Here is a 17,195-nt window from a genome sequence, read left to right as displayed (position 1 = left end):
AGGGAGGGATGGAGGGGAAAGAGGAGACTGAAATATTTGATTCAGCAGAAAGGAGCGGGCGACCTTGGCGAGGAAGACAAAAGGCAGCGTGGCTTTCTTTCTCTTCCCCTCTCTCTGGTTTCCTTATCGCTCCTCCCTCCTTTATCTTCCCATTATTAAAAAAAAAAAGACCCCACATACACCAGAAAATGCACGACGGCATGTTTTTTTTCCCCCCATTAAATACTCCTCATTAACCTGTGAAACTCGTACGATTTGCTCCAAAATTGGCGAGAATAGAAATCCAAGAGCGTTTTTGTATAAACGCAATGTATTACAAATCCCTCCCCACTCTGATTAAAACAATTTAGTTTAAACATAATTCACTCCCCCACATGCACGGACGCGCTCGTCTCACCCCGAAGAGGCAGATGGCCGCTCCACATCCGGCTTTTATTGTTAGAAATGTGACGCTACACGATGGCGGGACTGGGGAAACAATCAATGCACTTTGATTTTATACCGCAAACTAAAATAAACGAGCTAAACTCTATAGACATCAAATTTAAACTAAGAAATCGGAGGATTTATCCAACGGATGTAAATAAAGTGGATTTTTTTTTTCATCTTCTGGATCAAAAACGCTTCAAGCAGGATAAAAACGCATATTTAAAAAAAAAAGAAGAAAAAAAAAAGCAGAAATAAAGAATCCGTTTTTAACCAGTGCGTAACAATTGAACACAAAAGCTGCACATTGTGAAAATATTGGTTTTAAGTTTGCCTGAGGTCATTGTGGGAACCTCACGAGGGGGTGGAGTAAAAACAAAAATCAGATCAATATCAATGAATTACTAAAAGGAAAAGGAAATGTGGTATTTTCCCCTCAATAAAATTCGCACCTCGATTTGTTCGGAACTTTATTTTCTGCATCAGATGAATTAAATCAGTTAAATAACAGTTCAGACTGTTACAGTATAATTGGCATTTATTCACTAAACCTACAAGCTGATCTTTGAGGACAAATAAAGTCTGTTGAATCGAAGTAAAGTCTTCCTCTGTATATTGAACAAATGGAATCAAAGCAGCCGCGTCTTCTGAATCAGATTTAGTTTTTTGACAGTTTTGGCATTTATTTGACTTTTATTCCCGTCTACGATTATAAATCTACCGGGTTTTGCTCTCAAGGCTGGAGAGAGTTCAGATTGTAAAAATGCATTTAAATAATGAGCTTTGTTCAGTGCGAAGTTCTGAAGTGATGTTGTTTTAATCACAAAGGGAGGAAAGACTGTTTGGGGGGGGGGGGGGGGTAGTGCAGAGGGGCAGAAAGGGAATATGACCACATCGCTCTGACAGATCAATGAAGGTCTGCTGCTGACTCATACTGGAGGAGGAGGAAGAGGAGGAAGAGGAGGGGAGAAGGGGAGGAAGGGTGTGAATAAGTGCGATGGAGACGGAAGGACAAAGACGTGTGTGTGTGTGTGTGGGGGGGGGGGGGGGGGGGGGGTTAGAGGAGTACGAGCAGGAAAGTATGAATGGGGAAAAAACACGTTGACGGTTTATAATAAAGAAAAGTGATGAATCAGACATGTATTTCAGTTCAGAGGCCGCAAACGACCCAGTTTCCTCTGGAGCGGCACAATAGCGCCATCGTAGATTTAAACTCAAGTTTTTCTTTGTTATTGTGCAGAGTACACGTGATGACAATGTCCGTATTTTCACAAAAACAAACAATTACTGCAGAAAATGACTCCCATCTCAGCATAAAGTGAATTTTAATGAAACTTTCTGGTGCGAAATACAATGAAATGTGCAGAAAACGTCTCCTAGAGCCGTTTAAAAAGATTCTTTATTACCTGTTTTAATGTATTTCTTTCATGTATTTAGTTGCTTGGTGGGTTGGTCCCCCGTTTGGTCGCCTGTCCACCATAATTGCCCTCCTTCCTCCCATTGTTCCTCCCTCCAACAAGCCACGGCGCCAACTAGTGGCCCAACGTGAAAACGGCACAATTTCTGCCGTTTCCGTGTAAATGGACGTCGCTTTTCAAAGCCTCATCGCCGAAACACGAAACGTCTCTAAAACAAAACAAAGCGTTTTCACTTGAGCCGTCGTCATGGAAACGGAGCCTCGGTCGACGACAACAACACGAGGGGGATAATTATCGTCGTCGTCGCCGGGAAAGTAGCGAAGCAGGACTGCGTGCAGCAAAAACTTCAAAAGAAAACGAGTAAAATGGTGAAGAAAATATGAAAAAGGCGCAATTAAAAAGTATTTTCTTTGCTTGTTGACGTAAAACCACACACACAAAAAAATGCAAACGCTAAACGGCGTGACAACTGTTCCCCATCAGTCGATGCTTTTTAGCCGACCGGCTCCAAACGGAGCATTTCCAACAACATTCGCACTCTAAATGCAACTTATGTGGCTTTTTCTCAGAGAAAATCTTCCACTTTAAGGGAGGGAAAAAAATAAATAAAGAAAAAGAAACACATTTTGCATAAATATGTTGCAGGACTTGCAGCTCGCCACCTGTGAGAATTGAGCGCGGCGATGAATAATTCAACACAAAGATATTTTTACTTCTCAGCAGGGAAGGAAGGAATGAAAGGGAAGGAAGGAGGGAAAGGAAGGAAGGTGTGAGGCGGAGAGAGAGAGAGTGTGAGAAATAAACTGAGAAATGACGCTTAATGCGAGTCGACGTCGAGGCGAACAATACTTTAAGAGTGTTTAGTTGTTCTGGCGTCAAGTGGAACTTTGAGCATTATAGAGCATCTTCCTCCTCTAACATCCAGATTATAGAGCATCTTCCTCATCTAACATCAGATTATAGAGCATCTTCCTCCTCTAACATCCAGATTATAGAGCATCTTCCTCATCTAACATCAGATTATAGAGCATCTTCCTCCTCCAACATCAGGATTATAGAGCATCTTCCTCCCCTAACATCCAGATTATAGAGCATCTTCCTGCTCTAACATCCAGATTATAGAGCATCTTCCTCCTCTAACATCCACATTATAGAGCATCTTCATCCCCTAACATCCAGATTATAGAGCATCTTCCTCCTCTAATATCCAGATTATAGAGCATCTTCATCCTCTCACATCCAGATTATAGAGCATCTTCCTCCTCTAACATCCAGATTATAGAGCATCTTCCCCCCACAAACTGATGGAACCTCATCTAAAATCATGATGGAGACAATTACAAGTAATACAAAGTAACCTGTAAATACAATTAATCTGCAAAATTTTAGTAAATGAGTGACATCAAGCACAGAAAGAAAAAAAAATAAAATAAAATAAAAAAAGATTAACCCCCAGAATCAGATTTATCAGAAAAGTTTTGAGCTTGACAGCCAAAGATGAAAGACTCTGGAGGAACGAAGGTGTCAGAAAACCAGAGATAGATATACGTGAACAACTCGTCTCATATGTCCCATTGTCTTTTTAACAATGTTAGATTAATCAAAACGAGACATTAGAAGGTGTGCACACACACACACACACACACACCCGCACCCGCACCCACACACACACACACACACACACACACACACACACACACACACACACACACACACACACACACACACACACACACAAAGACACACACACACACTATAGACAGAGCAAAAAGGTGTGTGGCTCCATCTCATCTAAATATAGGCCTGAGCTGCGACGCAGCGTTAAATATTTCATTACCTACTTTTCAGAAGCGAAGAGAGACGAGTGGGTGCGGGGGAAAGGGGAGGGGCGAGAGAGGCATGGCGGAATAAGGAAGTGAGGGATGGGTTCAGGGGCTCAGGAGCCACTGAGGAGGGGCAGAGTTAAAAATAGGAAGCACAAAGAAATAAAAGAGGGACAAACCCCCCCCCCCCCCCCCCTCCACCACTTTATTTCTATTCTCAGTGAGAATATTTCTGGGTCTCTCCAGACAACTGGAGCATCGGGGGGGGGGGGGGGGGTTGTCTCCACTTGATACGACTGCGAACATTTAATCCAGTTTAAAACAGATTAGCGGCGAAAGGAAGGCCAATAACTGTCAGAAACAAACGGCCGCACGCGCGGAGAGCGGAGCATCCGGCCACGGCGGCGCTGACGGCGGAGGGCTTACTGCCCTCGGCGGCGTCACTCCGCTCGGGCCTCGCCGTCACTCCGAGGACGACGAAGTGTTGCTGCCGTAAGCTGCCGCCGTGCTGAAGGAGAGATAAAGGTTAAAGCCTCGTCTCCTGGGGGTGGGGGTGGGGGTGGGGGCGGGGGGGGGGTGCTGCAGAGGCAGGATGCATGCACGCAACGGATCCGACGAGCATGCGAGGTCGGCTCGGCGCTCGCGCCTGCGCCTCCTTTTGTTCTGTCACTTTTCACGCGGTGATGGATGTTGCTGGCGAGCGAAGCGCACGGCGGGTCATTATGTGAGGCCTCCCTGAGCTCGACACGTTAACAGAGAAACCAGCGCCACAACGCAACCAGATACTATCGCATGGCAGCGGCAATGGAGCATGTGCACACCTCACACACACACACACACACACACACACACACACACACACACACACACACACACACACACACACACACACACACACACACACACACACACACACACACACACACACACACACACACACACACACACACACACACACACACACACACACACCCGAGTGCTTGTAAACCGCACGTTTTCCTTACAGCCTTTTAATCCCACCTTAAAACAAAGATCTGAGCGTCTCCTTTGTCTGTCTGATGATTCGACTCAAACTCTTTGATCTCCTTTGACCTCCTCACCCGCTATGTGTGGGGGCGTTTTCTTTAACAGTTCTTTTGGGGGGGATTTATTCGGAAACGGTTCGCCGTCAATGTTCCAAAATCTCATCGATGTGTCCTTGGATACTGACAAATCATCACTGACGATTTCATGCAATTTGGGACAGCAGTTTTTGCAAAAAGTTGGTATAATCCATACATAAATACACGGAGATGAAAGCATAACCTTCTGAAACTTTCGCTGGCGAGGGGAATAATAAACAGGATGTTCAACTTCAACCTTGGATGTCAAGCAGCAATCCAAGCAGATTCATTGTAATATAACTAAACTTTAGGAATCCTTCACTCCTTTATTCACAACTTTCTTCTCTCATTAATCAGAAGTGGAAACGTTTGTATTGGAAACCGTCTCCAACGCCAGCTTGTTTTCTCCACTGAAAGCCAAACGTGCTGTAAATGATAGATCCCGGTTTGAATACATAAAATAAAGAGATGTGAACCTCAGCTGAACGGAAGGTAAGGAAAAAAAAAAAAAAAAAGAAACTGCGGGATTTGGGGATTTAATTCCAGCAAGTAATCTATGTGTGTTCCTCTCTGCCTCGGAGGCCGGACACTAAATTAAATCCAGCCTTTGTAGTGTCCCGTACTGACGGCAGCTTAGAGCCGAGATTAAGTGAACACGGGGGTTTAAGTGAGGACAGCTGGGGACCGTGAACTCCGTCTGCCCCGTGTAATCCCGCTGCCACAGGTCCAAACATCTGGGTCAATACCGCCGCACTCCAAATCACGTTTTGGTATTTCCCAAAAAAATAAAATAAAAATCCAAACAAAAACAAACTGAGAACATTGTAGACTTAGGTTGTGGTGGGATTCCCTGGTCAGAGCGGTGGAGCAGTGGTTTGCACTGCTGCCTCACACGTAGAAACTAGATTTTAAGGGATGTTTGTTGGGGTTTCCCCGCCATTCGATCGTCCATTGATGGTGCATTCACTCCATGTGTGACTTCATGACAGAACTTTTCCTACATCTGCACCGACGCATCCTGATGACTCTTTTATAGCGATATATCCACACAGTCAAAAATGTAGCATAATTATTCAGCGCAAATGTCAATAAATTACAATGTGTTGCTTTCATTTACCATTCAAGCAGACAGGATCCCATCTGGCCACATCTTACTGGTCATACATTATTTTTCCGATAGTTGGCACACGTTGGGATTATTCAGAATTTGCACACGCTAACAAAGAAAAACGCTGCAGAGAGGAAAACAGCGGTTTGGTCTTTGGTCCTGTGCAGCGATGTTGGTTTCAAGCAGGAGTGTCAAACTCATTTCAGTTCAGGAGCCCCAAACAGCCTTCCTAAGTGGAGTGGACCGCTAAAAATAGCGGCACAATAACCTTTAAATGTAAGCTTTAAGGATTTTCTTTGTTGTGCTGCAGAGTATGCGTGACGCAAGCGCTAATGGTCTCACAAAAAACATCCAATCTCAACATAAAGCCACTTCCAATGAAACCTCATGGTGCAAAATACGGTGAAACGTCTTCTTCTCTTGCTGTTGCATTATGGGTGTTTTTACAAACTCTTCCTGGCAGCATGTCTTTGAGGCTTGTTTGATAGCAACCAGGAAGGTGATTTTCATGCAAGCATCACCGATACTCCAGCCGCTGGCAGGCCTGTTTTGTCCCACGGGTCTTATATCCGATTTTTTTGGTCTGCCTGCAGCGTCAGTTCGGGAAATAACTGCACAAACAAAGCAATAAAAGTCTAGATTCCTATTAAATGGAGCAAAATAATCCGCCCAGCCCCCGACTGGATGTTCCTGCTTGAACCCATCGGCTCAAAGTGACGGCGCTTTAGCAGCTGTTGGTGTGAATCGGGAGGCGGATCCGTACGGGACGAGGCGATTTTGCGAGACATTCACATCTACTTTTATTGATTTTGTCCAAACGATGCACCAACTGGCGCAGCCTCACGTTTCCATGACGACATGGGGAGAGTGTGTGGAGCAGAACGACTGAGGCAGAAATACAGTTCTTCTTTTCTTTTTTTTTTTTTTGTGCTGTTGGTCAGCGATGGCAAATTCCATACCTGTGGAGTTTGTGCGGCAGCCTGCACACCCCGTTTTCACACAACGCAACAACCCTTTCGGTGCCTTCACCCCCCCCCCACACACACCACCACCACCACTTACCTCTTGAAATGGCTGAGGAGGGTGCCGACCAGCTCCCCGATGCGGCTGTCGCCGGCTGGCTGCATCCCCTGCAGGCACACCACCAGATCTCTGCTGTCCTTGGTGTGCAACACGACCAGCTGGTCCTTCCCAGGAGACACGCTCAGCCCGGTCACCTGGGGGGGGGGGGGGGGGGTGGAGAGGACACGTATAGTTAAACACTCACAAACATGTTCAGAGAGCAGACAGGGAAATGCAAACAGGGAGCTCGTCAAAGAACGGGGTCACATGTTAGTGTGTATTGCAGATAAACACACAATATACGGCTACATCCCGGCTACAGCTGCTTTCAACTCACATTTGGGCTTGAATCGTTAGAATTCGTCATTTTATTCAACAAAAACACACACACGGCAACTGATACGACACAACCTGGTAATGAAGGCCACGTTTACCGACACCTTTGGGTGTCGGAGCCGACAGCGGATGCCGGTATCGGTACAACACATCTGTGACTTTCTGGCAGCGTGGGATGAAATAAAAGAGCCTCGTTGTTATTAAAATGAGGAAAGACTAACGTCCCGTGTCCGGTGTGTAATGGCGGATGAGATTTAATCCGCTCAAGAGCAAAATCAGCACTTTTAGCATTGATTTGTTTATTGACCGGCCTCTCCAAGGTCCAATGAAATGTGATCAATCAGATCCATCAACGCAGTGAGGAGCAGGACGGCTGCAAGTGAAACCTCACCCAGTAAGTCAGAAAGCAATAACATGGCAGGTAAACACGTCTCGGGAGGATATTGGACTCATTCAAATGTCTTAATAACCTGACATTTAAACATTTCAGCCCATTTCTCAATTTGATGCCGTCATCTTGACTCATTCCCTCCCCAGGTTTTTAACCATTTCCTCCTCCTGTTGGGTCAAAGATTGTTGCTCATGTTGTTTCCGATAATCGTTCTAACTGCAACTTCTTCTTGTTAGCCAGGTATGTTAGCAACTTAGCGAGCAATAGCAATGCGGGGACACGTAACCGAGAAGCCAGAAATTAATAAAAATGCGATAAGGAGGGAACTAGCCACACCCTAAAGCGCTTCACGGAATTTGCTCAGTAGTGCAGAGTCCTGTAATTATTGAAAATGTAAATGATTCCGATTAAAAATGTCAAATACTTGTACTAATTGTTGTATATTACTACATAAATCCCAACGCTCGATCAATTTGCCTCTCTAAGACCCCGTTTACATGTTTTCGCTTCAGAAAAATCTTACGTTCACACAGTAGTGTTTAGAAAGGGACGTCCGTTTCCACGGAAACGGCAGAACGACGGGTGTGGTGCACATGTGCAGCAATAGTGTTTCCGCCGTATCCACGGTGATGGATCATTTTCAAAAAGTTGCGTTCCCCCCCGTCGGGCCAATCCTCCACCAGATGTGCGAAACGAGCAGCTCAGCCTCTTTAGCGTCGGCGCGATTCCCGTGAACTCAGAAACAAACACTTCACGTAATCAGTGTGAATTAAAGCCTGAAGACGCGGCCCTCCGTCGCGATCCAGCCGCAACTTAATTACAAGGAGCCGATTACATTTACATTTATATTAAAGGCTTAATTGATTGGAACGGCAGTCGGTGTACTAATGAGTCGGGTAATGATACGTTCTGATTTGCTTCCTTGTCCCATTTTTTTTTTTTTGACTTTTGATTCACCAAATCGGTTTTACCCCGACGACGACGGCGTTTATCTGCCCGGCCATCTGTTCCGTTGTTCGTCTCTCCTCCCCGACACAAATGCGACAAAAGTGGAGGCTGTTGAGTCGCTCCATCATCAGCCAGTGGAGGAGTTTCTGCCGTGTTTTCCTTTGTGTCCACACCGATAACCAGAGGCCCTGACACGCTGTGATAATATTGATCGGGCCGGTCGGGCTCGCCTCGCAAGCGAGCGGGGAGTTTACAACCAGTGTCAGATTATACGATAGCACATCAACGCTGGGATTAAACCTCCGATATGGTTTACTTACGCCTTGTTTTGATTCATTACCGAGACTCGGGGAGAGAATTAACGTCCCCCGTTTCGGTGCCTCGCACCACATTTTGGTTGAATTTCTGATTTCCTGTATTATAATAGACATTAGATAATATATATACTGTTCTCAGTAAGCAAGTGATTTGTTGGCTTGTGCTACTTGGAGGCTTGAATCACCTCAAAGACATGAATCACATCTGATTGTCACACCTGATCCGTGCTGCTGCTGCTTCAGCTCTTAAGGGGTTAAAATGGCGCCACGTTAGAAAGAAACTCAATTTGACTTCTCTTTCCCACCTGGAACACGATGTGGTATCACCTTCTGACAAACATCCAGCAGATGCCTCCAGTCGGTGTCGACGCAGAACTTTTAAACGCGGTTATGAATTAAGTGTCCGCTTGAAAATATCTTCAAATTTGATCAAATTCCAGAAAGGACTTTGTTTTCAGAGCCAGTCAAGTGTATTTCAGTCAAAAAGGTCAATATTTTCCTGAACTTTAATGACCTTTGACGCTTTCTTAGAAGAACCTAATCTGAATAACACGTTTTTTTTTGCCCTCCTGTTTATAGATATTTGAATGTTAATGATGCAACATTGCAGCAGTGCAGAGAAGCAGTGGGAGTTTGAACGATCTGATCAGACGACTACGACACTGACGAGCCGCGCCAGTCGTCCAGTCGCAGACGTCTGCTGCAGCCCGACTTCGGCGCTGCATGGGTTTGTTGGCGCGGCTGTCATTCGCCTCGTCACATTGAGGCTGGCTTTAGCAGATTTGCATAATGTGAAAGCCGTTTATGAAAAGCGTTTGCTTCTTTTGTTTGCCGCTCACTCCTCACTGAGTCACATGAGCCCGAGTCAGGACTCGGCGGGGGTCTTCAGCATCTCTGAGCTCTGCTTTCCCGAAACCCCTGCAGCGTTAACTAAAAATGCATGGAAGAAGAAGGAGGGGGAAAAAAAAAAAGTGCTTTATTATTCTGTTGCACAGCAGCAGCTAATTCACGAAGTCTCATCTTACAGCGCGAGGTTGAGAAATTACACGGATCCTAAATTATGCATCACATCCCACTTGTGTGCTGTGTAGTGGTTTGCACTCACCTCACAGCTACAGGGTACCCGGTTCGAGTCTGGGAAATTACATCTACTTTATCATCCCAGTTATGTGTATGTGTTGTTATTAAAAATGTGATTTAAAAAGCTTTTAGACCCTCTAAGGAATTGATTTATTTGGATTGTAAAGTTGCGCACAGAATTTAGTGTTTCTATACTTTTATTTCTTCCCTGAATCAATATCTGGTTGATTTCCATTTCTGAAGGTATTGAGAACACCGTGTTTCCCCCCCCCATGATTAACCACCAAACAAGCGACTATACTAACTTTATATGAACACCCAGAATGCAACAGTGAAAGGAGACGTTTTCAGGACGTTTCAGTGTGTGTTGCACCAGAGGGTTTCATGAAAAATGGCGAGAAGTTGAGATTGCAGTCGTTTGACAGTAGTCTGATCAGCTTGGCGGGAGCGCAAAGGGTTAATTTCCGAGCAGATTGGCTAAAGGCGGAAAAGAATTTAATAAATGTTGTATTAAGGCTGGATTATATGATTATATTGATTTTTTTAAGGGTGAATGTCTGTTTTGACCTCTGAGCTACATGCTCTGACCGAATGTGTGCAGAGAAAAGGGTCAATGGGTGAATGAAAAAAGGAAAGAATGAGTGAGAGAGAGAGAGGGAGAGAGAGGGAGAGAGAGAGAGCCACAGGGATCACATTTAAGCCTCGCCGCCAGTAAAAAAAGGGAGGAAAGCGCTCACATACAGGAGACAGATTTGTGCCTGAACGACACCAGACATCAGCTGATCTGCCCTGCCGCTCGGTATCCATGACAACGCCGTCTCCCGGGAAGTTGGCATGACAACAACGGGGAAGAGAGAAGCACAGGCAGAGACAGCGCGGGGGGGGGGGGGGGGATGTTGGGCCGGGAGCGAGGATGGGAGGAAGAGGAGGGGGGAGGAGGAGGAAGGGGGAGGAGGAGGGGGAGGGGCGAGAAAAGGAGGTGAAACATGGGTTCAAACCCCCAGGACTGATATGAAACCAGGTATTTGTTTTGGGTTTTTTTTTAAGAGATGGAACTGAGGCGATACAAATTCTGCCGCTCAGCCAGTGTTTGGTTTATACAGCCACGAGCCATAACATTATGACCACTGGAATAACAGTGTGTGTGTGTGTGTGTGTGTGTGTGTGTGTGTGTGTGTGTGTGTGTGTGTGTGTGTGTGTGTGTGTGTGTGTGCCGTCCTGCTGCTAAAAACCAGCCTTGAACCATCGATGCGTGACCTCCAGGGACCTGCTGTAGTGATTCTAAGGCCAAATCAACACCTCAGACCTCTGAACCTTCCTTCCCCTGACCAGTGGTCCAGTTGTGATGCTCAGGTGTTGCAGACGGACGGAGGTCACCACCACGACTCCAAACACAACAAACTGATTATTCCAACAGCTTCAGGGGAGGCGGGGCCCGACGGAGAAACACACTTTTGAAAATCATATCATTTATGTCTGATATTCTTTATGTCATTGTGCTTTGAGATTCCTTCTCCTGAATAATAGTGTCATTTCTCTCACCCATCTGGGCGCTGATTTTTATGTTTATTAGCAGCGTTTCAGAATCATTTACTGACTTTTCGGTCACTTTTTTGCTTCGGGCTTCTGCGCCGTTTCCACCAGGTCGGAAATAACTAGAGCTGTGATTTAAATAACTTGATTTTATTATTAATTGTGCATTTTTAGTGAGTTAGTTAATATTTACGGACATATTTATTCTGTCTTTTGAACGCACAGTGCACAGAAACAAAAATGTATTGCAGCTCAGTTAGGATAACCATAAAACTTTGATGTATTGTGCAATCTTACCATCAACAAAAGCTGTAGTTTTGTACCTGAACCCCTACATCGGTCATAATGTTGTGGCTGGTCTGTGTGGATGCTTTGGCAGGCAGATTTTTGGCTCCTCTCCTCTGCTGGCGTGCAGGAGCAGCAGTAAATACACCACGGGGGGGGTGAGGTGGGGGGGGGGGGGGGATCAGTTCTAATCAACAATGAGCTAACTGCGTTTCCCTCTGCGTGACCTTCACTGATCAATAACACAACGTCACGCCGCTGCGGCTCCACTCGCCTCCTCGCACACCTTTCCTCTCCACACTCGTCCACCTTGGACCAAATCACTCGGCGCCTGCGGCTCGACGTTTATATGGAGGTCGTGTGTTCCGCGCGGCCTCGACCCATAAAGTAGCGACTGGTGGCGGGGGAAAAAAGACGAATGGACGACACGGACGGAACGAATTATCAGCAGAAAACCTCTTCATTTCCACCCTGGAACATTCTAATCTCCACTAACACTCCTTCTTGTCTGGCAGCGAAACGTTATTATCGCCTGAAGAACATCCATTGATGTCGTTGTTTTCGGGGCGGCGGCGCTGGAAGAGATCCCGGATGACGTCGGCAGAAAGGCAGCGGACGCGTCTCAATCCAAACGAACCAGACGTTCACACGCGAAGACACACGAGAGTCACTAATTAACCCCAACACATGTCTTGAGATCCCCCGTGGAAACCAGACGGCCCGGAGAGAACCCAGGAGAACTCGCGCTAACCCCACACAGAAATAATGGAATCGAACATGGGACCCCCCCTGGTGTGCTGCACCACACCACCCTGCCTTTCTGTTGTGGTGTTTGCACATTCTCCCTGTGTGTGTGTTTAGAGATTTAATCACATTTACAAGTTGATGACCAGTTGAGCAGTCACACCTCCGCTCTTGCTCTCCTCTTAAAGAAAGAAAAAAACCTTTGTTCATTGCTCCACACTGCCAATTTCCAGAGAAGCTCTTCACCTCCTGCGGTTAAAACTAAACACTCCCTGGAGCGTGTTCACATTAAATGCCTCTTAGCCCTGCATTTATTTATGGGCCAACTTTAAATGTGAAGAAACTGCGAGAGACGAGACGATCGGATCGATGAGACCCCCCCTCCCCTCCCCCCCTCCTCCTCTGAGGAAACAAACATGCCAAACTATTCCTGCACAGGTGAGACCCGAGATGCTGCAGGAAACCTCAAAGCTAAAAAAAAAAAACAAACACAATGAAAACAGCTGCAGGCATGAAGCTCACGGTGCACTTTTACCATGGAAACAGCCTCCTGATCCGAGCGCATGCGGCGGCTTTAATGGGCCTATCACATGAGTGTGAGTGAATTTGGACCAGCCAACTGTAAGAGCTGCAGCGGCGTCCTGCGTGCTGCCATGTGGCAGCGGGGCCGGTGGGAAATCAAAGACAATGTCGCTCCGACTGCGAACCTGGAGCACGTCGACTCTCACGCGGAACAAGAACTTTACGTTTACAGTTTAAAAAAACAAACAACAAAACTTGACGTTGTCCTGGATCGTCATGGCCACTTCATGTTTCTGTTGCTGGATATGTGTTATAAATGTGTTATTGCAAAGTCTTCAAGACGTTTTTGGACACTTTAATCTCTTCTATCTTTTCCATTTCATTACATACGATTCTTTTCGGCTCCATTCCTTTTCGTTTCCCTTCAATTCTTTTTCTTCCCATTTGATTCAATATCTTTGCGGTTCGACGACTTTTCCATCTGCCCCATTAAACTGTGTTTCACTTCCATTAGTTCTTCACTTCTTTCCATTTGATTCCGTTCCACTTTATTCTATTTCTACACGTTTACTCCTTCATTTCTCTCCTATTTTGCTCTTTTCTATTCCGTTACACCACATCCCAAACCTTTCCATTTAATTGTTTCATTCCATTTTAATCCACCCATACCTTTTAATTTAATTGAAAGGATTTATTTTTCTTTGCTTCAGTCTCTCCATCATCCATCTTCCACTTCATCCAAGCCATCCACTCTCATTCATTTCAAACATTATGAAAACACTTTAACGTAAATATACACAGCCGAGACGAGGACAAGCCATTTGTGAATATTTGGTCATTCAATTCAGATAGAGTGGATACCGTCTGTGATCGGTTTAATGCCAAACAGGAAATACGACAAGACGCCGTCGTTCGATCCTCTAAGAGATGTTGGAAATTCTCACAATCTGTGCGAAACTAGAATGTAAGGCGTCGAAGGTTAATCCCACACAGACGTTTGAACGAAGAAGGACGTTGATCCAATTACTGCACTCTACGTTGAATAAGTGAAGGGGGCATGTTATTCCACTGGAGTACGTCTCTCCGTTCCCATCATCCGGTGTCGGTATAATGATGTGGCTGCTGTAATTTAACTCCTTAAAAAAAAAAAAAAAAAAGTCGAGTGCTAATTGGAGTTGAAATTGCTGCTGTGAATCAGCGGTTCCTCATTAAAATACATCTGAGTGACTGTCTTTCACCATAAGAACCGGCGCGGCGCGGCACCGGCGGGAATAAACAGGAAAGCAGGATTCCACTCAGACAACAATAACCTTTAAACCTTTTGATGTTTTCATCCACCTGAAGCCGAAACTCGCGTTTCCATCCTGCATTGTGGCGGTTGTGTTACATCTCTGTCTTTCGGTCATTTCAAAACGGATTTATTTCCTACTAAAAGTCAACCAGTGGCTCCTAACCTGGGCAGTTTCTGATAAACTGGGTCTGGAATATATATGAATGATAGACGGACACCGGGAAAACACCTGGTGTGTGATGGTCAGCTCCATCGGCTCCGGTTCCCTCCAGATTGAACGCGGCCATACAGAAGATAGAAGGACGGACGGACTGCTTTTAACATTGTCAAAGTGATTTTCTCGCTCACTCACATTTTCTGGATCACGTGCGTCATCACACACACTCAAAGAACTGCCATGCAACCTCAGTGTCAGGCCCGAGGCCACTGCCAGAAAAAGAAACGAAAGCACAATCTAATCTACCACTTCAGTCCCTGCTAGAAATATCCAAAGTGCTCAGAATGGGCAATTAATCTTCCCGAGGAGGCCACGTCAAAATCCAGTCCTCTGAACGAGGGCCGAGCTCCATGTTCTTCCCCATTCTGCTCAGTATGGATGACGCACTTCAGCTACTGTCCCTGCTCTGAAAACTTTCTTGTATTTCTTTGCACAGTTCGTCAAAGACGGGTGATGGACGCCCACGTCCACTGAAAATAAAAGCTGCTGCGTTTGAAAGTAAAGCAAAGTGTTTGCATTGCGTGACTCATGCTCTCTGATTTGTTTTAGATTCATAATTTCTCATTGACTCATCGCGGACCGGCTCAGACACAAGACACCGGAAAGTGGCGACGTTTGCCTCTTTGCAGGACGCAAACCCTCTGTCGCGCCGCGTCACTGTTCTACCTGCGTTTCTACTAAAAGAAGCGGGTCCTACGTTGTAGAGGGGGACGCTCTTCATGGGCTTGTATTGCTTCAGGGGGTCCATCTTGTACAGGTGGCGGTCGGTGAGGAGCAGCGTTCGGTTCTCCGCCTTGTGGAAACGGTTGATCTGGGAAACGCAAAGCTGCTCGTTAGACACAAGACGACCCGCCGGCGTCTCCGGGTCGGCAATTGTTCGCAGACGCCGTTACCTTCCGCACGTTGCAGGAGAACAGCACCCTCATGAATTTGTCTTTTCTCTGCAGCTCGCTGGACACCAGGGTGAAGGACGCGGCCGTGTCGGGGCTGTCTCGCTTCTGGTCGACACATAGAAACACCCTCAGAACAAACCTTACAAACCTCCTGAAGAATTGCACGGTCCATCGTAATACATACATTATAATCCATTTGTAATACAACCGAGGACACAGTCAACAGTACAGTGAAGACATTTAAACAGTCTTTCCCCATCATATAGATCCACTCAGTGTCTGCTGGATGGAAGCACTGTGCCTCCCCGTACGCAGATGATGGTGTGGTTTAAGTTTTAAACAGAAAAGAGTCATAAGAATAATCAGTTGGGGGAAAAATATTGAGATTATTCAGCCAGTGAAAATGTCATTACATAGTCGATCATAGTATTCTTCAGATTATCTATAAAGCTCAAAAATAAACTTTATGTTCTACATTTTATTTGCAAAATGAGAAGGGAGCTATAATTTAAAAGGGACAGGGGAAAAAAAACAAAAAACTTAACATAGGACCAAAGTAGGGGAACACTGCATTTCATTAAAAGAGGTTCAGTTAGAGAAAAATCTAAATAAGGAATAGAACACAAGCTAGATTTTAAAAAGTGATTAAAACGAGGTTTTTGAAATACAAAGAAATAATAGAGGAGAATCAAATTGTTTTCTTGTTTTGTCCTTTTGGAGAAATACAACCGATATAAGCGAGTGGCTCTGTGGGCCGCTTGGACTTTATAGTTAATCTGTTTTGTTTACCTATTTTCTGTTTGCATTCAATTTAAGCAGAAAATTATTATTTGAGATAAAAGGGCAGAATGAATAAGTTAATCTTCTTCCCGCTCCTTTTCAATAATGAATTTGAAATCTTTTGTTCTGTATTGTATTGATTTTTTTATTTTCTTTTTACAATGAATAAAAAAAAAAAAAAAAACTGGATTCTTCTATTGTTGTTGTTGATCTACACACTGCACGCTCCTGAAAAACACAAGGCTGGCATGTAATGATTTGTTTATTCTTTTTGCCTCTGCTGGAATAATCCATCCCTCCCTCCCTCCCTCCCTCCATCCCTCCAGGCCACTCACCAGGTAGTTTCCTTCCCAGGCTCTCTGCAGCCCCATGTCAGCTCTGTGGCCCTTCAGGGCCTCCAGACAGGCCACCTTGGCCCTCACCCGTAAGGTCTCCTCCGGAGAGAGGCCTTTGATCAGCGTCCACGCCCACCACCTGGAGGCAGGCAGACACACAGTGAGACGGACGGACGTGAGCGAAGAGACGCTCCACGAAGCCCCGACGCCGCCGTCGGATTCCGCCGCAGAACCCCGGCTGCTGCAGCCGCAATAATTCATTGGCCTTTCGCTCACAGATCCCGACGGCAGGCGTGGTTCTGCGGGAGGGCAGTTTCCTTGCCGCGCCCGGCGTCGCCATGGGAGGGAAAGCAAACAGGCCCGCAGGATGAAAGGCAGCGGCGGGTCTTTGATGGCGGGGGGGGGGAATCGATGCCCAGCGAGAGCCCGAGGCGGGAGGAAATGTGAGGACGCTGCTTCAAATGGATGTGAAATACCACCGGAGGGGCTCGCGGCGTTTCAGACGGCCTGCGTCAGACTCGTCTTGTGGTTCCGCCGATTTCGAGAAACGATTTGCGTCGAGAGAAAATATCTTAAAAAACAC

General features: G+C 45.8%; 1 protein-coding gene across 1 annotated transcript in view; it reads right to left on the bottom strand.

Moving 5' to 3' along the window:
* Window positions 1-17,195, bottom strand: part of myo1d (myosin 1D) — an 89,506-nt gene that overhangs the window by 16,251 nt on the left and 56,060 nt on the right. The window contains exons 18-21 of the mRNA XM_080517441.1: window positions 16,613-16,751; window positions 15,498-15,602; window positions 15,302-15,415; window positions 6,941-7,095 (exon numbers count right to left, since the gene is read on the bottom strand). Coding sequence (XP_080373567.1) covers window positions 6,941-7,095; window positions 15,302-15,415; window positions 15,498-15,602; window positions 16,613-16,751 — 513 coding nt within the window. The remainder of the gene's footprint in view (window positions 1-6,940; window positions 7,096-15,301; window positions 15,416-15,497; window positions 15,603-16,612; window positions 16,752-17,195) is intronic.

Source organism: Blennius ocellaris (assembly GCF_963422515.1).
Source record: "Blennius ocellaris genome assembly, chromosome: 21".
Lineage (NCBI taxonomy): Eukaryota > Metazoa > Chordata > Actinopteri > Blenniiformes > Blenniidae > Blennius > Blennius ocellaris.
Note: the sequence above shows the minus strand (reverse complement) of the source record. Positions and strands in the feature narration are given on the sequence as shown.